This window comes from Natator depressus, chromosome 1, assembly GCF_965152275.1.
Source record: "Natator depressus isolate rNatDep1 chromosome 1, rNatDep2.hap1, whole genome shotgun sequence".
Classification (NCBI taxonomy): domain Eukaryota; kingdom Metazoa; phylum Chordata; order Testudines; family Cheloniidae; genus Natator; species Natator depressus.
The window spans coordinates 136,229,016-136,252,170 of record NC_134234.1 but is presented as its reverse complement, the minus strand read 5'-3'; the positions used below and the strand labels follow the sequence as shown (position 1 = coordinate 136,252,170).

Here is a 23,155-nt window from a genome sequence, read left to right as displayed (position 1 = left end):
GAGGGTAAGGGGGGAGTACGTGAATATAATGGATTGTGCCATAGAAAACAGAATCACTATTTCTGGTAATCTTACAGTTCCTGCTAACATTAATTCCTAGTGCACTGCATTATAATTGCAATCCAGGATGTGTCCTTGCTGTCCTGTGGCTGATAGATTTGGACAGGGCACGTGTCGGTACAGTGGAAGGGAATTCCACCTGCAGTGCTTATTTTGAACATCAGAAATCACTGCTTTGTTAGGACTTACATGTGGATAACTATCAATGTGGATGACAGTCTACTTTCTAACAAGTGACTATCAGTCAGTACTAACATGAACCTTTAACTAGAAGTCCATTTGATTGCGTTAGACCACTGATGTTTACCACCAGCACAAATTTTAATTAATTAAAAAATTTGGTAAGAGCTCAGTTTAGTCAGTCACTTGTAACTGAGGACAACAGCTGAAGAACCAATACATCCCATTCCTCATTCACAGAGAGCATGTTAACTCATGGTACCCACGCTTAAGAGTTGGATGAGAAACGGTTTTCCTGTCCCACAAACATTTCCAAGATTTAGAAAATTCTCCCATTTCATATCAGGACAAAAACAAGATTTTTAATTTTTTTTTAATGAAAAAGAGAAAATGAGAAAGGGAGCCACCCACCCACCCCAGAAATGCCAAATGGTTAAGGGACTATCCTGGGGCGCGAGTGACCCTGCCTGATTCGGAGCAGACACATGAATGTGGGTCTGCCACATCACAGGAGAATGACGTGGCCACTGGTCTATGGGCTATTTTGGGATGGGTCTCGCTCAATCTCTTCTGTTGGAGAGATTATTATTAAATAGCCACTGGGCCAGTGACAGAGACTGACTCTAGAGCCTGTTTAGTAGGGCACTCATCGGGGATGTGGCAGACCCTGATTCAAGTCCCTACCCTGACACAGCCAGAGCAGCAACTTGAACCTGGGTCATCCACATTGCAGGTGAGTGCCCCAACCAACTGGGTCTTCTGAGGTGGGTAGCATTCTCTTCGCTTTTGTCCAGAAATTCTATCCTGGACCTCATAAATCTTTTTAGCCTAACTGGATACCCATCCAATGTTTCAGTTTCAACAAATTGGAATTTTCCAACAAAAAATAATTTTGGCGGAAGATTCCCAACCAGCTCTACCCACATCAGCTGTCCAGTCCCTTTGATGAAATGATGAAAGATTTTATGCTTTATCTGTGAGAGAGCGTCTATTGGACACTCACCATCATTCTTAATTATCATTTTATATTACAACAGTTGTTACAAGCCCCAGTCAAGTCTGGCACCCTATTCTGTTATAACCTGTTAAAACCTATATCCTCCAAGTACACCTCTACCCAGATATAATGCGGTCCTCAGGAGCCAAAAAATCTTACCACGTTATAGGTGAAACTGCGTTATATTGAACTTGCTTTGGCCTCGAGCATTTCCATTATTAATAGTCACTTCCCACCCCCTGACTGACCCCTCAGAACCACCGACCCATCCAACACCCCTCCCACTCCCTGTCCCCTGACTTCCCCGACCCCTATCCACACCCCTGCCCCCTGACAGGCCCCCCCCCATGACTCCCACGCCCTATCCAACACCCCTGTTCCCCGTCCCCTGACCGCCCCGCCCCCAGAATCTCCGACCCATCCAACCCCCCCCCGCTCCCTGTCCTCTGACTGCCCCGACCCCTATCCACACCCCTGCCCCCTGACGGGCCCCCCATGACTCCCACGCCCTATCCAACACCCCTGTTCCCTATCCCCTGACCGCCCTGCCCCCAGAACCTCCAAACCATCCAACCCACCTGTTCCCTGTCCCCTGACCGCACCCCCAAGACCCTCTGACCCTTATCCAACCCCTCAACACTGGCCCAGCCCCCTTAACATGCTGCTCAGAGCAGTGTGTCGGAGCCAGACACGCTGACGCACTGATCCACCGGAACGCACAGCCCCATCCCCCAGAGCGCTGCTTTATTGCATTATATCCGAATTCGTGTTATATCAGGTCGCGTTATATCGGGGTAGAGGTGTACTCAGATCAATGAGAGTTATGCTACTGACTTTAATGGCAGCATGATCAACCCCAAAGCGTCTAAATTGTGGTCATTTGTTTTCTTCTGGGTTCCCATTACACTGGCTTTTACATTCACACCTTACTGTTATTTTTGTTATGTAACCAGGAAGACCATTGTTCTTCCTTGCAAACAAATCCCCACTGTAAATCTGAAAACTAGTACAGCAGTTATTGAAATCAGGAGTGGTTTTTTTTCTTAATATTAAAAAAACATGCTTATGCACTGAAACATTCACAGTACTCAATCACTAACATATACTGCACATAGGCTTGCCAAAAATGTGGTAATCAGCATTAATTTGTGAACAGTTGCACACAAATCTACACATGATCATTAATTTACTGGAAAGAAAATAGGAAGAGAGGACTAAATCAGAAAGCAGAGCTTCTGCATAAAATAAAAAAAGATGGTCAGATCATTTACTAAAAGACAGATGTAATTAAGTCCAGGCATTATTAGGCTGATTCCTTAATTGCATTTGAGATTTGAAGGCACTGAAGGGAAAAAAAACAACAGTGTATGACTTGTGCATCCCAGATTTTATCCTACCTCCATGTGGCTGTTCAAGCCCACTCCTTGACCTGCCATAGCCATAACTCAAGGGTATTCTCTGGTAATTAGATGGAGAAGCAGGAGGCGAACACATCGGTGACATGGGGGGAGACTTGGTTTCCTGCTTCAGAAACAACAAAATGGAATTCTGAGGTGACTACAGAAATAGGTGGAGTAATTCTGCATACCAGTTCAAGCACATACAGCATGATGTGCAAGGCACAGTAATAACTGACAAATTCTCGTGCCCCTATTTCCAAAGGAAACGTGACTATAAATGGAAGATGGCAAAGTGATGCTTTGATGTTGGGCCTTGTTCTGGGGGTAAAATACAAGAGTAGTCATCCCAAAGGGTTAGAATGAACTCTAAGACATTTTACTTGCATGTGTGTCTGGATCAATATTTTTGTTAAATCTTATTATTACTGGGTATCTTTGGATTTACATATTGTATTTAGGTGCTTGAATGCATTCTCCATTTAAGAAAATACTTTTCATTTCAGAAGAAGGCAAAAAATGAAAAATAACTAAAAGCACCAATTCAAAGATTTATTTTAAATATTCTGGGAACTGCCTTTGTGAGAAGCAGATTTGTAGATATTGTCAGATCTAACTTGGAGTTTGTTTCCTTTTTCCTTGAGGATTGAGCTTTGGTAGAGGACACAGTCCTGAAATAAATTTACTATATAAACAGAAAAAATATTACTTCACAGTGCAACACCAAGGCAATAAAAGTCACTTAGGAAGAGTTATAGGTTTGGTGGCAATGCTCTACTAGAATGAAATTATTTAGAGAAAACAGATATTTGCAACCTTATTTCCAATTTCATTATTCTACATGTGCATACCCTATTGACTCATTAATAATGGTTAGCCTCAGGCGAAGTTTGTTATTCATAGAATCATAGAATATCAGGGTTGGAAGGGACCTCAGGAGGTCATCTAGTCCAATCCTCTGCTCAAAGCAGGACCGATCCCCAACTAAATCATCCTAAAACATCCCACATCTGATCATGCCCAACTAAATCATCCCATGTGTGCATGTGCTCTACAGATATATACACTGCCTGCCCCAAGTAGCTTACTGCACAAAACATGATACAAGATGAGAAGATGTCAGGCAAGGGAAAGGGTCATGCAAACAACAGAAGCTGTGAGATTGTGTGATACTTACATGTTTATAAAACCAAGCATTCTCAGTTTTTATAGATTCAGACAATATGGATCTCTTTATGATACAGCTATTTTTAATTAGGAATTCAGAAGGCCAGAGTGGCAGCAGGATTCATTACTGGAAGAATGTTTCACTGAGGGCGAATTTCCAGAACACTAGCCTGGTATAACACCTCAAAGGAGGTGAGAGGGGAAAGAATATGGTAGGTTTCCTCAATCCAAAAACAAGGAGTTGTGATGATAGCAGACCAGTTGCCAGCTCATGCCAAAGCCCTAGGTCTCAACTGGAGGCCGACAAATACATAACTGGAACCGGTCTGGCTCATCCATGTGTTACTATTGTTAAAATAGGTAGCAGAGTTATAAATATGTGGTTTGTGTTTAGACTTCACAGAACACTTGTAAACTGCTGCATCCATTAATCTCACTTGTTATATTTGTATCCAATGTCATAAGGTAATATTTAACTGTAAATCACCAGTCACAGTACACAGTAGAGAAGCATTACCAAGTGTGAAATACTACAGGAGGTGTTATCTCCTGCCAACAAAAGAAGGCCCATAATCACCAAACTAACCATAGGAAACATCAGAAGACAAAAGATTTTGTTGATTGCTCCCCTCCCCACATGAATAGTAGCTATCAACTGAATTCCTCCTAGCTGAACTTGGAACTTGACAGGGTAAGGAATAAAAGGTCCTAACAAGGAGAAACTGTGGGTATGTCTACACTATGAAATTAGGTCGAATTTATAGAAGTCGATTTTTTAGGAAGCGATTTTATACAGTCAATTGTGTGTGTCCCCACTAAGCGCATTAAGTTGGCGGAGTGCATCCACAGTACCGAGGCTAGCGTCGACTCTTGGAGCGTTGCACTGTGGGTAGCTATCCCACAGTTCCCGCAGTCTCTGCCACCCATTGGAATTCTGGGTTGAGCTCTCAATGCCTGATGGGGCAAAAACATTGCCACGGGGGGTTTTGGGTACATGTTGTCAGTTGCCCATCTGTCCATGAGAGCAACAGCAGACAATCGTTTCGCACCTTTTTCCCGCGCAGACACCATACCACGGCAAGCGTGCAGCCCGCTCAGCTCAGCCGCCGCTGTTGTGTCCTGGGTGCTGCTGGCAGCAGACGGTGCAGTAGGGCAGCAAACCATTGTCATGGAACCACCAAACGACCGCTTCCGCGGCCACTCTGCTCTCCTGCAGACTCCATACCACAGCAAGCATGGAGCCTGCTCAGATCACCGCGGCAGTTATGAGCGCTGTAAACACCTCGCACATTATCCTGCAGTACGTGCAGAACCAGAAACTGCAGAAGCAGGTGAGGAGGCACAGCAGCGTGGTGACGAGAGTGATGAGGACATGGACATAGACTTCTCTCAAAGCACAGGCCCCGGCAATTTGGGCATCATGGTGGTAATGGGGCAGGTTCATGCCATTGAACACCGATTCTGGGCCAGAGAAACAAGCACAGACTGGTGGGACTGCATAGTGTTGATTCCCAGTGGCTGCGAAACTTTCACATGTGTAAGGACACTTTCATGGAACTTTGTGACTTGCTTTTCCCTGCCCTGAAGAGCAAGAATACCAAGATGAGAGCAGCCCTCACAGTTCACAAGCGAGTGGCAATAGCCCTGGGGAAGCTTGCAACGCCAGACAGCTACTGGTCAGTTGGGAATCAATTTGGAGTGGGCAAATCTACTGTGGGGGCTGCTATGATGCAAGTACTCAACGCAATCACTGAGCTGCTGCTATCAAGGGTAGTGACTCTGGGAAATGTGCAGGTCATAGTGGATGGCTTTGCTGCAATGGGATTCCCTAACTGTGGTGGAGCGATAAACCGAACGCATATCCCTATCTTGGGACCGGAGCACCAAGGCAGCCAGTACATAAACAGAAAGGGGTACTTTTCAGTGGTGCTGCAAGCACTGGTGGATCACAAGGGACGTTTCACCAACATCAGCGTGGGATGGCTGGGAAAGGTACATGACGCTCACATCTTCAGGAACTCTGGTCTGTCTGAATGGCTGCAGCAAGGGACTTACTTTCCAGACCAGAAAATAACCATTGGGGATGTTGAAATGCCTATAGTTATCCTTGGGGACCCAGCCTACCATGGTTCATGAAGCCATACGCAGGAACCCTGGACAGTAGTCAGGAGCTGTTCAACTATAGATTCATAGATATTAAGGTCAGAAGGGACCATTATGATCATCTAGTCTGACCTCCTGCACAATGCAGGCCACCAAATCTCACCCACCCACTCCCGCAATAAACCTCTCACCTATGTCTGAGCTATTGAAGTCCTCAAATCATCGTTTAAAGACCTCAAGGTGCAGAAAATCCTCCAGCAAGTGACCCGGGCCCCATGTTGCAGAGGACGGCAAAAAAACCCCAGGGCCTCTTCCAATCTGCCCTGGAGGAAAATTCCTACCCAACACCAAATATGGCTATCAGATGAACCCTGAGCATGTGGGCAAGATTCACCAGCCAGATACCCAGGAAAGAATTCTCTGTAGTAACTCAGATCCCACCCCATCTAACATTCCATCACAGGCAATTGGGCTTATTTACCATGAATATTTAAAGATCAATTAATTGCCAAAATCATGTTATCCCATCATACCTTCTCCTCCATAAACTTATTGAGTTTAATCTTGAAGCCAGATAGATCTTTTGCCTCCCACTGCTTCCCTTGGAAGGCTGTTCCAGAACTTCACTCCTCTGATGGTTAGAAACCTTCGTCTAATTTCAAGTCTAAACTTCCTGATGGCCAGTTTATATCCATTTGTTCTTGTGTCCACATTGGTGCTGTGCTTAAATAATTCCTCTCCCTCTCTAGTATTTATCCCTCCGATATATTTATAGAGAGCAATTATATCTCCCCTCAGCCTTCTTTTGGTTAGAACAAACAAGCCAAGCTCCGCTATAGGCTGAGCAAGTGCAGAATGGTGGTAGAGTTGTGCATTTGGACGTTTAAAAGAGCGCTGGCGCAGTTTACTGACTCGGTTAGACCTTAGCGAAACCAATATTCCCACTGTTATTACTGCTTGCTGTGTGCTCCACAATATCTGTGGGAGTAAGGGGGAGACGTTTATGGCGGGGTGGGAGGTTGAGGCAAATCGCCTGGCTGCTGATTATGCGCAGCCAGACACCAGGGCAGTTAGAAGAGTACAGCAGGGCGCACTGCACACCAGAGAAGCTTTGAAAACCAGTCTCATGACTGGCCAGGCTACAGTGTGAAAGTTCTGTTTGTTTCTCCTTGATGAAAACCCACCCCCTTGGTTCACTCTACTTCCCTGTAAGCCAATGGCCCTCCCCGTACCCCCTTCGATCACCGCTTGCAGAGTCAATAAAGTCATTGTTGTTTCAAATTCATGCATTCTTTATTAATTTGTCACACAAATAGGGGGATAACTGCCAAGGTAGCCCGGGAAGGGTGCGGAAGGAGGGAAGCACCGGGTGCAGTGAGGGAGGAGAAAAGGACGAGGACACACTGCACTTCAAAACTTATTGAATGCCAGCCTTCTGTTGCTTGGGCAGTCCTCTGGGGTGGAGTGCCTGGAACCCCCTCCGCCACCCACGTTCTTGGGCATCTGGGTGAGCAGGCTATGGAACTTGGGGAGGAGGGTGGTTAGTTACACAGGGGCTGCAGCGGCGGTCTGTGCTCCTGCTGCCTTTCCTGCACCTCAACCATACACCGGAGCATATCAGTTTGATCCTCCAGTAGCCTCAGCATTGCTTCCTGCCTCCTCTCATTGTGCTGCCGCCACCTCTCATCTTGCTCCTGCCACCTCTTATCTCGCTCGTCCCTTCTGTCCTCGCGTTCATTTTCTGCTTTCCTGTACTCTGATATTGTTTGCCTCCATGCATTCTGCTGAGCTCTTTCAGTGCGGGAGAACTGCATGAGCTCAGAGAACATTTCATTGCGAGTGCTGTTTTTTTGCCTTTTTATCTGCGCCAGCCTCTGGGACGGAGATGATAGGAGGAGTGTTGAAACATTTGCAGCTGTGGGAGGAAAAAAAGGGAGAGTAGTATTTAAAAAGACACATTTTAGAGAACAATGGGTAGACTCTTTCACGGTGAACCAAGCTGTTAACATTACATAGCACATGTGCTTTCTTTACAAGGTCACATTTTTCCTCTTATATTGAGGGCCTGCCGGTTTGGTCTGAGAGACCACATACGCAGGGCTGGGCACCAGACTTCGGCTTGTAGGCAGCCATGGTAAGCCACCGTGTTAACCTTCATAACATGGGGAATGGTTTCAAACAGCAGTGCCCTCATTTCCCATACCAAGCACCCATTGGGTTGGCCATTTAAAATGGGTTAGCCATTAAAAAAAAGAGGGGCTGCGGTTTTCGGGTTAACATGCAGCACAAACCCAACTAACCCCCCCATACAGCCAATTCTCGGGGATGATCGCTTCACCCCTCCCCTCACCGTGTGGCTAACAGTGGGGATGATTTCTTTTCAGCCACAGGCAAACAGCCCAGCAGGAATGGCCACCTCTGAACGTCCCCTTAATAAAATTCCCCTATTTCAACCAGGTGACCATGAATGATATCACTCTCCTGAGGATAACACAGAGAGATAAAGAACGGATGTTGCTTGAATGCCAGCAAACACCGGGACCATACGTTGCCATGTTTTCTTATGCAATGATTCCAGACTACATGTTACTGGCCTGGCGTGGTAAACTGTCCTACCATGGAGGAGGCAGTAAGGCTGCGCTCCCCAGAAACCTTTTGCAAAGGCTTTGGGAGTACCTCCAGGAGAGCTTCATGGAGATGTCCCTGGAGGATTTCCGCTGCATCCCCAGACACGTTAACAGGACTTTTCCAGTAGCTGTACTGGCCGCAAATGCATCCCAAGTCTTCAGGGCAAATTAATCATTAAACATGCTTGCTTTTAAACCATATATTATATTTACAAAGGTATACTCACCAGAGGTGCCTTCTCCGCCTTCAAGGTCTGGGAGCCTGGGTTGGGAGGGTATTGTCCCCAGGGTGATAAACAGTTCCTGGTTGTTGGGAAGAACGGTTTCTCCACTTGCCTGCTGTGTACTATCTTCAACCTCCCCCTCCTGGTCCCCCAAATCTTCATCCCTATTGCGTGAGACTCCCTTGCAGGAGTCCATGTACAGGGGTGGGGTGGTTGTAGGGGCACCCCCTAGAATTGCATGCAGCTCATCATAGAAGCAGCATGTCTGGGGGTCTGACCCAGAGTGGCCATTTGACTCTCTGGCTTTTTGGTAGGCTTGCCTGAGTTCCTTAAGTTTCACGCGGCACTGCTGCGGGTCCCTGTTATAGCCTCTGTCCTTCATGTCTTTGGAGATTTTTTCAAATAATTTTGCCATTTAGTCTTTTGGAACAGAGTTCTGATAACACGGATTCATCTCCCCATACAGCAATCAGATCCAGTACCTCCCGTTCGGTCCATGCCAGAGCTCTTTTGCAATTCTGGGACTCCATGGTCACCTGTGCTGATCAGCTTGCCATGCTGGCCAAACAGGAAATGACATTCAAAAGTTCACAGGGCTTTTCTTGTCTACCTGGCCAGTGCATATGAATTGAGAGTGCTGTCCAGAGCGGTCACAATGGAGCACTCTGGGATAGCTCTCGGAGTCCAATACCGTCGAATTGCGTCCACACTACCCCCAAATTCGACCCGACGATGTTGACTTGAGCGCTAATCCCCTCATCGGGGAGGAGTACAGAAATCGATTTTAAGAGCCCTTTAAGTTGACATAAATGGCTTCGTCGGGTGGACGGGTGCAGGGTTAAATCGATCTAACGCTGCTAAATTCGACCTAAACTCGTAGTGTAGAACAGGGCTGTATCTCTATGTTGCTAGGACTTTAGGAGGGCAAGATTTCTAAGCATATGTCAGGGATCCCAGTTGCTTAGCCTGGGTTAGCCCTAAAGGACATACAGAGTTTGCACATTACAACAGCTTCTATCACCTTTTGGAACCTAAGACTGTATGTTTATCTGCTTTTAACCTTGTAAATAACTCTCTTATTTCCTTTTCCTAGTTAATGATTCTTTAGATAGTTGATCATAGGATTGGCTAAAAGCATTGCCATTGGTGTGAGATCTAAGGTGCAACTGACCAAGGGTAAGCAACTGGTCCTTTGGAAAGGGAACTAATTTGAATAGTGCTGTGAACTTTGGTGTTAGGGACCATCTATCACTATCTGGGTAGCCAGATTGATCGGAGTACCCAAGGGGACTGTCTAACTCCATGTTAAGGCTGTTATAGTGCCTAAGGAGTTCACACTTGATAATTAGTTGTTGAAATCTAAATATAGAACTCACAACCAATCTGGGGGCCATGAATCAGCATTCACCTCACATTCCCCATCAGTACGCATCCCAGGACAGGGAAGCTAATGATCCAACCAATGGACCAATTTCAGGGATGAATCCTGGTCATGTGCCACCTGGAGCACATTGCACATACACGAAGAACACAACCAATCTGGGGTTTGTATCCTGCTTAACAGTCTGCCCTGATGTTGGTACTCACGCTCTTGAGCCACTCCAGACAGCTTGACAGGAGTCATGAAGGGCTGTCTGTTCTCTTAGCCTTCCAGCATCACTCTTTTCATTAATTATGTCATCACTAGGGATTGTACTTATGATAGAGACTCATTAGTTTGGTTGTTTTTTAAACCAAGGCAGTTTTCTACTTTTCCCCTCTGCATCCTTCTCTCCCCTCCCTAAAAAACAACAATCTTGAACTACAAAAGCAAAGTCTCTGAAAAACAACATTCGAACAGGAACCTTTGCAAAGAATATTACAGCTCTAACAAATGATGACCCACAGGAATGACTTTATGGTAAATATGGGTGGGTGGAGAAAGAATGTGTGCATTTTGCTGGGTGTGACGAAGTGGGGGATTTTCTTAGTGTTTTGCATGAATACTCTGTTTCCATGTGCGCTGTGCATTTAACGAGGTGGTGGAAGAGGGTTTGTTGTTACAGAGGACCAGGTGTGACCTCGCCTAGGAGCCAGGACCCCAGACAACTGCCTGGAGATGGGGGACCCTAGCGACCAGTGACCTGGTGACCAGGAGGTCCACCCCAGCTTAGCTGTCAACCAGTTCTGGCTAGTGGGAGGACAAAGGGCTGGGGAGAGAGTACCCCAGTGACCTGACCAGACGGTTCCAGACAGTGGGGAACAAAGGATGGAAGAAGGAGGGCCCAAGCGACCTGTTTACCTTGGACCAAAGATAAAAGGACGGGGAGGAGCTGTTGGGGGAGATGATATTGGATGATCAGCTGGAAGGAGGGGGCTTCTAGGCTGGGGAGAGGGAGCAGCAGAGCCCATCTGGATGCAGGAGAGACCTAGATGTACCGTGCTGAGGGTTGCTAGGCTCAAGGGCCCAGAAAGTTTTCTGTGCTGGGTTCAGATGCTCAATAAACCCTCCTGTTTTATGCTGGCTGAGAGCCACTGCAATCTAGAGATCAGGGTTGCACTATTCCCTCTGGGAGTGGACTTCCTGAGGGGGTCCACAGCGAGTGGACTCCCTGAGGGGGTCCAGGGGGAGACAGGCGTGCTGAAGCCTCAGAGAAGTAAGGTTCCAGGATGTGGAGGGGCCTATGGCTTAACCCCGGAGAGAGAGTAAACCACTGAGAAGGGCTGTCATACTGAAGGGGGTTCCTCCTAGGGACCATACAGAGCCGAGAGAGAGCACGAGTCCTCTGAGTTTGTGACACAGGGCAAGTTGTGTTGATTTGTGCGTGAGCTGAACCAAGTGATCTATCATCTGTACAGTCTCCCTCACACAACCAATAAAACTGTTGCGTGCAAATTTGCTGTAGAATAAGGGTGGTGATTGATTGAGTTACTTCTGATATCACAATGGTCTAGGATTCTTGGCATGACAAAGACACATGCCTTACTATAGCTGAAAACCTGTGTCACAATTAATGTAATTTGTTAAAATGGCTGAGAATTTAAAAACTGGATGGTAACAGACCCTGAATCCCAGTGATGATTGAACCTGGTGATATTCTAAACAAAAAGAGCTCTCGAAAATGCTTGTAGCCATTTCCATCACATTACACAGATTTAACAGACATGCTAGGCTTCAGATTGACAGACAGAGTTACAATCCTGGAATTTTATAGATATATAAAGATTATATACATAATTCTATAAAATACATAATTCTATAAAAGTTCTTGCAAACAAAATCCTCTTGGGATACAGTTGGTACAAGAGAATATCAAAATAAGAGCAAAATCCTGCCAATAATTATTCACATATATAGAGTTAACCTTGCATGAAGTCCCATTGAACTAATGGAATAAGCATGCGTGAGTGTAACTGTTTGCAGGATTGGACCGTAAAGTTGCGCTATACACTAACATATTTGCCTTAAATAGAGCCTTGTTACCTTTTTATCCCCTTCATCTGATCTTTTGAAGGAATTTTTTTCCAAGGTTGCATGTGGAATCTGAAATTTGACTCCATGTATTTCTGCTGCATTTCCATATCTCATTTCAATGTCATTTTTCAGTGCCATAAACCGAGGAAGAGGCAATTCTTCATTAACAGAAAGAAAGAGAAGTTCAAATGAGATTACAGCATATTACAATTCTTTGAAGCAGTACCGCAGTGCAAACCCAATTAAAAGTTAAACTATAAAATAAGAAATAGCACTAAGAATGAAAAAAAATAACCTATGGAACTTCTGGAATTATTTGTGTCTTAATAGCAAATATTATGATGATCCAAAGGTGTATTCACTAGATATTTTATTACTGTAAAAAGAGAGAGGTGCCTCATTCACAGTACGAAGCCAAGTCTCAAACTCATTTCTGGTCTGAACCCTAGCCAGCACCATTACATATGTTGTTCATTGTTGTCTACAAGTAGTTTCCAGAAGAAATTATGGGAGCAATCAATTTATTAGGGCAAGATCACTGTATGCTCCATACTGTCACTAGAACAGAAAAAAAAAGCACCAAGTTAAACAGACCGATTCAAAGCCTAGTAAGACTGTGGTATCAGAAATGCTACCATTTACCATAGCTCAGAAGAACTGAAGAGTGACACTTATAACCTCATGCAACATCCAAAAATCAAATACTGTTCTAAGGAAATTTATCATCCTATTGTTGCAAACTTCCACTTCTCCACATTGTTTTGTTGTATTGATCTTATACCTTACTAACAGAATAAAGGCTCCTGGAATCAAGTAAAATGCAATAGCATCTTTATAATCACTTATACATACAGCTGTTGCTATGAAATCAATCTACTTTTGCTGTACATCACTCATCCATTCCAACAGCTCTACTGTGTTTCTGAGGACAATGTAGTTAGTGCTTTTGAAACCCGGAAACATTTCAGCAAGTCAGTGGGATATCAATCCAAAGACCATTGTTCATTCAAATCTATGCAGTATTTCCAGCTGCTGTATTTGTGAAACATACACATTGAATCTCACTTGATTCAGATTGCTGAAGTAGCCAATTTCTCCTCAAATTAACCTTATTGTCCGAAAAAGATGCTTAGGATAGACAGAGCAGGAATCTGACCGAAAGTCACCCCAAAATTTCTATTTAATAATGTCCCCTTGACAGATTTATGGTTTACTTGTTGGTTTGGATTTTTTTGTTGTTTGCTTCTGCCTTTGTTTTGAAGGTTACATTTAAAAAAAAAGAACAATGTGAAAATCCCATCTCCCAGGCTTGATGATCAAACAACATATTTAGGAGCCTAGTTTTAGAAGTTCTTTAGATAAGATTCTTGACCATTTAATTTTCACTCCCCTGCTGGCTCACAATGATGCAATAGCAAAGACAGCAGGAAGAATAGGGTCCAATCTGCATACACACAACAGCAGTCTCAACAAATGCAGTGCTCTGGATTTACTGGTGGAAGATCACAAAGGCTAGGAACTGGGATCTCTATCAAATGCAGTTTTGAAGGTATAATGGCAAATTAAAACACACACGGGGATAGTTTTAAAAAATTAAAGTTTGATTTGGAAGTAAAAAAGGCATCAAATCTGTGATCCTGCTACAAAACACATACAGTAAGGTTTTCAAATATGGCACTGCCATGTTGTATGTTTCCTAGGCTAAAGCTTATTTCTGCAAGATCAATATAAATACCTTGATAACTCTAGTTCAACTGAAAACCTATCCTAATTAATAATGCCTTGATTCTGATTGACACCCAAGTGAGTTCTTTTCAAGGATTTCAAGAATATTTCAGTCAAAGAGAAGGATCAAGAATGACAAAATGGCACAAGATAGCTATGGAAGTGAGAGCTTGGAATTCCTATTCTACCTGAAGCAGTTTACATTTTAGTACTAAAATCACTTCATTACATCAGATGCCTTTGGATGGATCCCTGGTTAGTGGGAGTTCAGCAAAAGCTGTGCTAAACTGGATTGTCACTACATAGTTTCTATGTCAAAGAGACATAACAGGCCCAGAAGAGGATCAAAATTTGAGGCGCCCACTTTGAAGTTTAAATCCTTTGCTTCTGAGCTGGCAGTGCAGGTGGCACCATGGATCTAATTATTTCCGTTTTTTAGGATCTCACCAGTAAAAATGTTCTTCCAGCCTATCCACTCGGGATTTTTAAAAAGTTTCTTTTAAAAAATATTTTTTCTGCAGACAGGGTGTACTTAACATCAAGTTACAATGGAATCTGAACAGAAAATATGTTTGAAATAATCTCCAATGGACACTCTTACACCGTGGTTCTCAAACTGTGGGTCGGGACCCCAAAGTGGGTCGCCACCTTATTTTAATGGGGTCGCCAGGGCTGGCATTAGACTTGCTGGAGTCTGGGGCCAAAGCTAAAGCCCGAGCCCCACCACCCAGGGCCAAAGCCAAAACCCCACAGCTTCAGCCCTGGGTGGCAGGGCCCCCTGACTGGGGCTGAAGCTCTTGGGCTTTGGCTTTCCTTCCCCTCCCCCCACCCCACCCATGGTGGTGGGGCGCAGGCCGGCTCAGGTTTTGGTCCCCCATCCTGGAGTCCTGGAGTAATTTTTGTTGTCAGAAGGGGGTTACGGTGCAGTTAAGTTTGAGAACTCCTGTCAAGGTTCCTCCCCCACTCTGAACTCTAGGGTACAGATGTGGGGACCTGCATGAAAAACCTCCTAAGCTTATCTTTACCAGCTTAGGTCAAAACTTCCCCAAGGTACAAAATATTCCACCCTTTTGTCCTTGGATTGGCCGCTACCACCACCAAACAAATACTGGTTACTGGGGAAGAGCTGTTTGGACACGTCTCTCCCCCCAAAATACTTCCCCAAACCTTGCACCCCACTTCCTGGACAAGGTTTGGTAAAAAGCCTCACCAATTTGCCTAGGTGACTACAGACCCAGACCCTTGGATCTTAAGAACAATGAACAATCCTCCCAACACTTGCACCCCCCCTTTCCAGGGAAATGTTGGATAAAAAGCCTCACCAATTTGCATAGGTGACCACAGACCCAAACCCTTGGATCTGAGAACAATGAAAAAGCATTCAGTTTTCTTACAAAAAGACTTTTAATAGAAATAGAAGTAAATAGAAATAAAAAAAAATCCTCCCTGTAAAGTCAGGATGGTAGATACCTTACAAGGTAATTAGATTCAAAACATAGAGAACCCCTCTAGGCAAAAACCTTAAGTTACAAAAAAGATACACAGACAGAAATAGTTATTCTATTCAGCACAATTCTTTTCTCAGCCATTTAAAGAAATCATAATCTAACACGTACCTAGCTAGATTACTTACTAAAAGTTCTAAGGCTTCATTCCTGGTCTATCCCCGGCAAAGACAAAATATAGACAGACACACATACCTTTTGTTTCTCTCCCTCCTCCCAGCTTTTGAAAGTATCTTGTCTCCTCATTGGTCATTTTGGTCAGGTTCCAGCAAGATTACCTTTAGCTTCTTAACCCTTTACAGGTGAGAGGAGATTTCCTCTGGCCAGGAGGGATTTTAAAGGGGTTTACCCTTCCCTTTATATTTATGACAACTCCTGATGTAACATTTACTAACAAAGGGAGTGATTTTGCTACCTGTACCCATTCATTTCAACAGGTCTACTTGCAAAGAAAGGCCCCACTCTGGCAAGGTGTTCTGCACAGACAGACCTCTGACTTCTGAAGGAGCCCCAACTTCAATAGGGCTCCATGTAGTTGCAGAGATCAGCCTGAGCAGAACTTTTAAGTCTAAAGTACCACACAGCATGAGTGAGGGTGGCAAAAATGGACCCACAATGATGACTGTCAACTGTCCTGTTATTTCTATAATGCTTTTATGGATGCAGAAGCAATTTGTACTTTTCTATCCATATAACAACTTTGCACATAGAACTCCAGGAATTTCATTGTAAATTTCTACCCATAACTGATGCATTATAAAACTACCTTCACCTCTTCCCTTCCTCCTGCTAAAATATATAAATAAATAAATAAAATAAATAAATAGGATTTTGCTTTACAAACAGGTTGTAAAAAACTAACTGAAGCACATAATGTACAACGAATGTTAAAGAAATTAAAGAACAAGTTCATAGCACACTAAGCAAAGTGAGCTACTTACCACTCTTAATGCTCTCTATCCGTACTGGAAGACCAGACTGCGCTGCAGCAATTAGTTTCAAAGCAATATAAAACTGAGCCGGACCAAAATAACCCACACGTTTTGCCCCACAAAGTTCTGTGACCTAAAGGAGAAAAAATACACACTTTGTAAAATACTTCTCACTCTTTCCTCTTAGGAAACTTGCATTGCATACTGAAGTAGAGAAGTCTTCTAGAACTAAAAACTCACAAGTCTGTTTGCAGCGCTTTATTAAAAGTGAGCAATTCAGTTCAGGTCACTCTATATACCTGAATACTGCTGAATTTAAAATAGATAAGTAGTTATTTATTACTCCTTCAAAAAACACTGCAGTGTAGCATTGCTGCTATAAAATAGTTAACATGTTTCCTCCCAAGAGGTGACTGCATTTCATTAGTAGGTGAAACGATCCCTGTGAGCATATAGTCTATGAAAGCTTTTTGGGGTGAAAGCTGCACTATAAATAGGAGGTATTAATTATCACTATCTCTGTCCAACAATAATTCAGAAAATCATTCTAACTACAAAATAAAAAGCATAAATACCCTAAAACTATTGCAGCAAAATATTTTTGTGAAACGTTAGACAGGCTTCAAATTAAACTCCTCTCTCAAACACACGCACAAGTTAGCAACTATTTGTGCAAATTCACCTACTCTGTTTATTAGACCTCAACATCCTTGTCTACGGAGAAGACAAATTTACTTTTTCTTCATTCGGTTCACCTGGCCTTCAGCTAAATAAACATTCTCTATGGGCAAGTTTGAAATGCAGACCAAAACTGAGAGTATGTCTACCCAGCAAAACAAAACAAAAAGCAACCCTACAGCAGCGAGTCTCAGAGCCTGGACCGACTGACTCAGGCTCATGCTGTGGGGATAAACATAGCAATGTCGATCTTCGGGCCCCCCACAGTGCTGGCTCCAAGAGCCACGGGTCCCGTGTACAGTATGGTCCTGGAACTTTGATTTCCCCAGCTCAGGGGTAACTCACCATTTTGGGGGTCTTGTGGTTCATGTGTGCTTGCCTGGGTCAGCCAGTTAGTGACAGATATGTGAATAGTGGCTGTGTTTTAAATCACTGAATCAGTGGTCTGTATGTTGCAAATAATACTGCTTCTGTAAAATGTTGCATTTTCGCTTCACAGATATAATCTTGGGAGCCCAGACTCCCTCTTGGTTATCGCCAGCTGAACGGCTGTGCAGAATTAGAAAGTGGCCACGAAGAACTAAAGAGGACTTTCTGCGTGATGTCATGATGCACTCCATGGCCAAAAAACAAGAATTGAAGGAGTGGTGGGACAGTGAAAAGAGGGAACGAAAGGAGAACACAGCGCGCCAGAATGAAGCCACGGAGCGGCTCTTAAACATTATAGAGCGGACACACTCCAGGCGATACTAGCACTGCAAACTGAGCAGCTCTGCACCCGCCCTCCCCTGCAGCCGCTGTTGCAAGACTCTTTCCCATGCGCCCCCAGACACCGCCAACACACTCTTATCAACCTCCTGGCTCCAGTCTGTACCCACGGCATTCCACTCCTCCCCTGTCACAGTCCAGCCCTGCGGACTCCCAGTACTCAACACCCATCTCTCTGCAGTTTAGCCCTGCTGAAGTACAGTACACGCCGCAGTGTACTCCAAAGGAGAAGGCTGCATATGATACTTGGACATATACAAATCTTTAACCGTCTCGGGATCCCACCTCCTCCTGGGATCCTCCCTTCTCCCTTCCCCCATAGTGCTGATGTGTTTTTTGTTTGTCTCTCTCCTCTGATTTTTGTTTTTTAATAAAATAATTGTGTTGGTTTGAAAGCCATCTTTATCCTATTAATTGAAAGCAAACACAGCTCTGCAAAGCAACAGGCAATTTTTTAAAACTTCAGAGATAATCATCTGCACCAATCACAATCATCTCCTAGCATTACAAGCACTGCACTCCCGAGCACAGCAACAAATATTAGTGGCTTTCAGCTTCAAATTTCTGCTTCAAGGCATCCCTGATCCTTATGGCCCCACACTGTGTCCCTCTAATAGCTCTGGTCTCTGCCTGTTCAAATTCAGCCTCCAGGCACTGAGCCTCAACAGTCCAGCTCTGAATGAAGCTTTCACCCTTCCCTTCACAAATATTATGGAGTGTACAGCATGTGGCTATAGGCATAGGAATATTGTTATCGGACAGGTCCAGCCTCCCATGTAGGCAGCACCAGCGGGCCTTTAAATGGCCAAAAGCACACTCAAAAGTCGTTCTGCACTTGCTCAGCCTATTGTTGAACAGCTCCTTGCTGCTGTCAAAGTGTCCCGTGTATGGCTTCATAAGCCACAGCATTAAGGAGTAGGCAGGGTCTCCCAGGATCGCAATGGGCATTTTGACTTCCCCTAGGGTGATCTTCTGGTCTGGGAAGAAAGCCCCTGCTTGCAGCTTCCCGAACAGGCCAGTGTTCCAAAAGATGCGTGCATGATGCACCTTTCTAGACCAGCTGCGTTAATGTCCATGAAACACCCACAGTGATCCACAAGCACCTGGAGAACCATAGAGAAATACCCCTTCTGATTAATGTACTTGGTGGCTAGGTGGTCTGGTACCAGAATTGGAATATGCTTGCCATCTATTACCCCTCCGCAGTTAGGGAAGCCCATTTGTACAAAGCCATCCACAATGTCAAGCACGTTGCCCAGAGTCACGGTCTTTTGGAGCAGGATGCAATTAGTGGCCCTGCACACTTCCATCAACACGAGTTCAATGGTCGACTTTCCCACTCCAAACTGGTTAGCGACCAATCGGTAGCAGACTGGAGTAACCAGCTTCCACAGTGCAATCGCCACACGTTTCTCCACCGACAGGGCAGCTCTCATTCTCGTGTCCTTACACCGCAGGGCTGGGGCCAGCTCATCACACAGTCCCATGAGTGTGGTTTTCCTCATCCGAAAGTTCCGCAGCCACTGCTCGTCATCCCAGACGTGCATCCCACCACTCAGTGCTTGTTTCCCAACTCCAAAAGCGGCGGTCCATTGTGATCAGCATCTCCGTGAATGCCACAAGCAATCTCATGTCAGAGCCACTACATGTGGTGAGATCAATGTTGCACTCCTCTTGCCTTTGTAGTTTAAGGAACAACTCCACTGCCACTTCTGATGCGTTAGTCAGAGTGAGCAGCATATTGATCCACAACAGCGGTTTCCCTTCAGCGCTCTCTGAATGGCGCGGTAACTCTGCCAGTATAGACATACCCTGAGGCTTGTTTTCTAGAAGGAGAGCAGCAGGTGAAAGTGCAGGAGCAGGTGGAATCAGAGATATTTATTGAATGGCATTGGGTTGACTGGCTGGGCAGAGAACTGATGAGAGAATCACCATTTGGACTTTCACTGGTTAAGCAAGTAGGAAGCTGTGGTTTCTCCTGTTTTGCTCTACTCTATTCATTGTGTTATCTCATACTCCCACATCCAGCTTGTCTGTTTTGCCCACCTGTCACCTACCTCAAACTCACTGAAACAGGCTCACCTTACCTGATCACTCTCGTTACAGTGTGTATGGTAACACCTATTGTTTCATGTTCCCTATGTATATAAAATCTCCCCACTGTATTTTCCACTGCATGCATCCGATGAAGTGAGCTGTGTAGCTCATGAAAGCTTATGCTCAGATAAATTTGTTAGTCTCTAAGGTGCCACAAGTACTCCTGTTCTTTTTGTGGATACAGACTAACACGGCTGCTACTCTGAAACTGCCTTTACTTTGCCCACCACAATGGAGCCCAGACTGGGATTCCTAGTTGCTAATGTAATACACATAATTAATGAGTGGCAACAGCTTTGTTGTACATGGGTACTGTGCTATATAACTGGTTATGTTTTGGCTATATACAGTATACATTTTATAGGAACCTTAAATAGCTTAAAACAAATGGCAAAATAGAAAAACACAGAGGATGATGTTATAACATAGGTAAGGAATTGCATTTGATGTGCACAAAATAAAGCACAACCTCCTCACTGGCAACCCATGATGCAACAACGGAGGCTTGGGCCCTGGCAGAGGGTTCAGATTAATTTTATTAACAAATTGCCAAAAAGTAAAAAAGAATTTCAGTGCTTGTTAGTAATAATTAATTCCTTTTCAAAATGGGTAAAAGTATTTCCCACTAAAACTAACAGCACCAATAATAGATCCCGATAATGGTCGGGCGGGAGGGGTAGGGGGGCCTTTGCGGAAAAAGTTTTTACATCAATGTTACAAGCTTTAGGAATTAAACAAAAATTCCATATATCACACCCGGCTCCCCGCTGCAACCAATCTGGCTGGCCACTAAATTAATCCAGACTCTAAACTGGTAACTATAAACATCAACTAGCAAAACTGTGTGCATAGTATATATGTACGTAACTAAAAAGCATATGCTAATTGCTGTATTCTGAATAAATGCGGCATGTTGCCTTTTCCCCTATAAAAAAAAACAAAAAAACTTGTGTGCTCTGTTTAAGCATAACAGCTATTTTGTCTTTACATTAGAAGGTGGACTAACCCATTTAGAAAAGCTAAGAGACAGAAAACATCCACTTGTTCTCAGGTCAAATTAATATTTTCTATCTTCCCCATCCATCTGAACACACCTTGGTGGGGGGTGATTAACTTTAGTACAGGTTTGCCCTTGCCCAGCAGGCCATCAGATGAAAGAAAAACAAATCATTTGCTTTAGAAATCGTCACATCAGCCCACATCATTATTTTAATAAAGCTTTTGCATAACATTTAAATGGATTTCTAAAAAGCTTTGGAGTTTTATTTGTAAGGATGGAAATGGGGGGGGGGGGGGGGGAGGAATGGTGGTGTGTGAGTGAGAGAGATGTTATTAAGACTTTAGCTAGTTATTCAGCTGCCTCCAGGGGACCCAGTGGAAGGATGGAGATAAACCATCTCGAAAGTCTGGTTTTTCTGGTTCCATTTTTGACTGAGGTTAACTGTATGGTATACAGCAGCACAACACTATGTGCATTGCTGTCAATGCACTGGGTGCACAAAAGTATCCATTGCCTAAATCATCGAAAAATGGCTAAAATTCAGGAATAACTGAAATTTATCAAGCATAGGTATTTCATTACAAAAGAGGGAGTGTGAAAGGTTCTCCCAGTTCAAAAAATTACTCCCGAGTTTAAGGATCATATTAGACAGTTCCTGCCACCTCCAGGATACAGACATAAAAATAAAAAAAAAGTGTCACAGCACACTATTACTGACAAATTGCTTACTTTCTCAATTTTACCATATAATCATAAAATAAATTGATTGGAATATAAATATTATACTTAAATTTCAGTGTATAATATACAGAGCAGTATACACAAGTCATTGCTAGTATGAAATTTTAGTTTGTACTGACTTCACTAGTGCTTTTATATAGCTTGTTGTAAAACTAGACAAACATCTAGATGAGTTGATGTACGCCCAGAAGATCTCTATGTACCCCTGGTTGAGAACCACTGGTTTATACAATTCCTTCTGAACTGTAGAACACCCACCAGTAAAAAGGCACTAGAAACCAGTCCTTTCATTAAGTCAAAACCAATCTCCTACTAAAAGTGATCATAGCACTGGTAAGAATTTTTTCATAATATTCTCTAGTGTAGACATGACCTGAGAATGAGGGTCATGTATAAATGAGGCTGCTTCACATCACCTCTATGTCTCAGGAAGAAAAGTACTCCTCCACAATCTTATTTTATTCTTTTGTGGCCAAATGAGTACAACTGCTTTATTTTTTAAAAAGTTCAAAAAGTTCTGACCAGTGTAAAAAGATGCCAGTACTGAATATTATTACATCTGCAATTTAACATATCCCAGAAAGGATCTCACATATTTATGAAGGTTTTCAAGGATTTTTTTAAAAGAATATTGTAGAGATAGATTTAAAAGAAGGAAATATTGTGCATACTGTAGTTTTATAGATACAATCTCTGAACATAGGCAGAAAACTGTTAGCAATGAACAGACAATGGAAAGATTCTTACAGCTGGGGTAACAGAAAACAGATTGTGCAAAAATATTATAAGAAGAAGTTACAAAGAATGGTAAGTTAGGATGTGTGGCTAGGGTGACCAGATGTCCTGATTTTATAGGGACAGTCACGATTTTTGGGTCCTTTTGTTATATAGGCTCCTATTACCTCCCATCCCCTGTCCTGATTTTTCACATTTGCTGTCTGGTCACCCCATGTGTGGCCAGCATGGTTGGACAAAAAAGATTTCAAATATTTTGAGCCAGGGCTGGTTATGAACATTACGTTGATTTACACTAATGAATTAGTGACGGAAGAACTTGCAAGATTGCTGATACACTTGTTATATTTAAAACGGTTTTCACAGAGCTATGTTGGTGAAAAGAATCCAGTTCCTCTGTGCTTAGCCCTTCCTGTTTCAGATAGGACAACTGTACAAACAAATCCCTATCTTCCCTCTCTGCATGTTTTGCTGAAGACGTGACTGGATCATCCAATGAGAAGCACGTTGGAAAATTCAGAAGGCCTCTACCCTGAAAGATATTCAAAAGTCTCTAAACACAGGCAACAGGAAATTGTTTTCAGGAAAACAGGGGTTCCACATTTCTGATGGCTCCTAACAATTCAATTTGCTGATGTTTGATTCTACCTTTCCTTTAAAAAGGAAACCCAAGTGTCTTCACTAAACTAAATTTTCTAACACGTTTTTAAGATAGTGTAATAAGTCCTTGCAGATAAAAGAGAGGAAGCTGTAATATATTTTGAA

The 23,155-nt window shown here is 43.6% G+C and overlaps 2 protein-coding genes across 8 annotated transcripts in view; both read right to left on the bottom strand.

Annotated features, from left to right (window-relative positions):
• The window catches only part of REPS2 (RALBP1 associated Eps domain containing 2), a 177,493-nt gene that overhangs the window by 92,533 nt on the left and 61,805 nt on the right, over window positions 1-23,155 (bottom strand). For 5 of the 7 annotated variants that reach the window (XM_074967491.1, XM_074967473.1, XM_074967465.1 and 2 more), the window contains 3 exons: window positions 16,381-16,504; window positions 12,219-12,367; window positions 2,635-2,761 (listed from right to left, as the gene is read on the bottom strand). In XM_074967491.1, coding sequence (XP_074823592.1) covers window positions 2,635-2,761; window positions 12,219-12,347 — 256 coding nt within the window. In that variant the 5' untranslated portion in view covers window positions 12,348-12,367; window positions 16,381-16,504. The remainder of the gene's footprint in view (window positions 1-2,634; window positions 2,762-12,218; window positions 12,368-16,380; window positions 16,505-23,155) is intronic. The other 2 variants (XM_074967456.1, XM_074967499.1) reach the window with 1 other exon arrangement.
• On the bottom strand, window positions 7,196-11,287 carry LOC141995947 (uncharacterized). Its single transcript, XM_074967511.1, has 2 exons — window positions 8,759-11,287; window positions 7,196-7,819 (listed from the first exon to the last, which is right to left on the bottom strand). The coding sequence occupies exons 1-2, from the start codon at window positions 9,168-9,170 to the stop codon at window positions 7,446-7,448; spliced, it is 786 nt and encodes a 261-aa protein (XP_074823612.1). The 5' UTR covers window positions 9,171-11,287; the 3' UTR covers window positions 7,196-7,445.

Coding starts and splice junctions, on each gene's coding strand:
- LOC141995947 (XM_074967511.1), bottom strand. CDS start 9,170: ATGGCAAAATTATTTGAAAAAATCTCCAAAGACATGAAGGACAGAGGC. Junction 7,820..8,758: donor AGGCGGAGAAGGCACCTCTG/GTGAGTATACCT, acceptor TTCCTCCCACAG/CTGCAAATGTTTCAACACTC.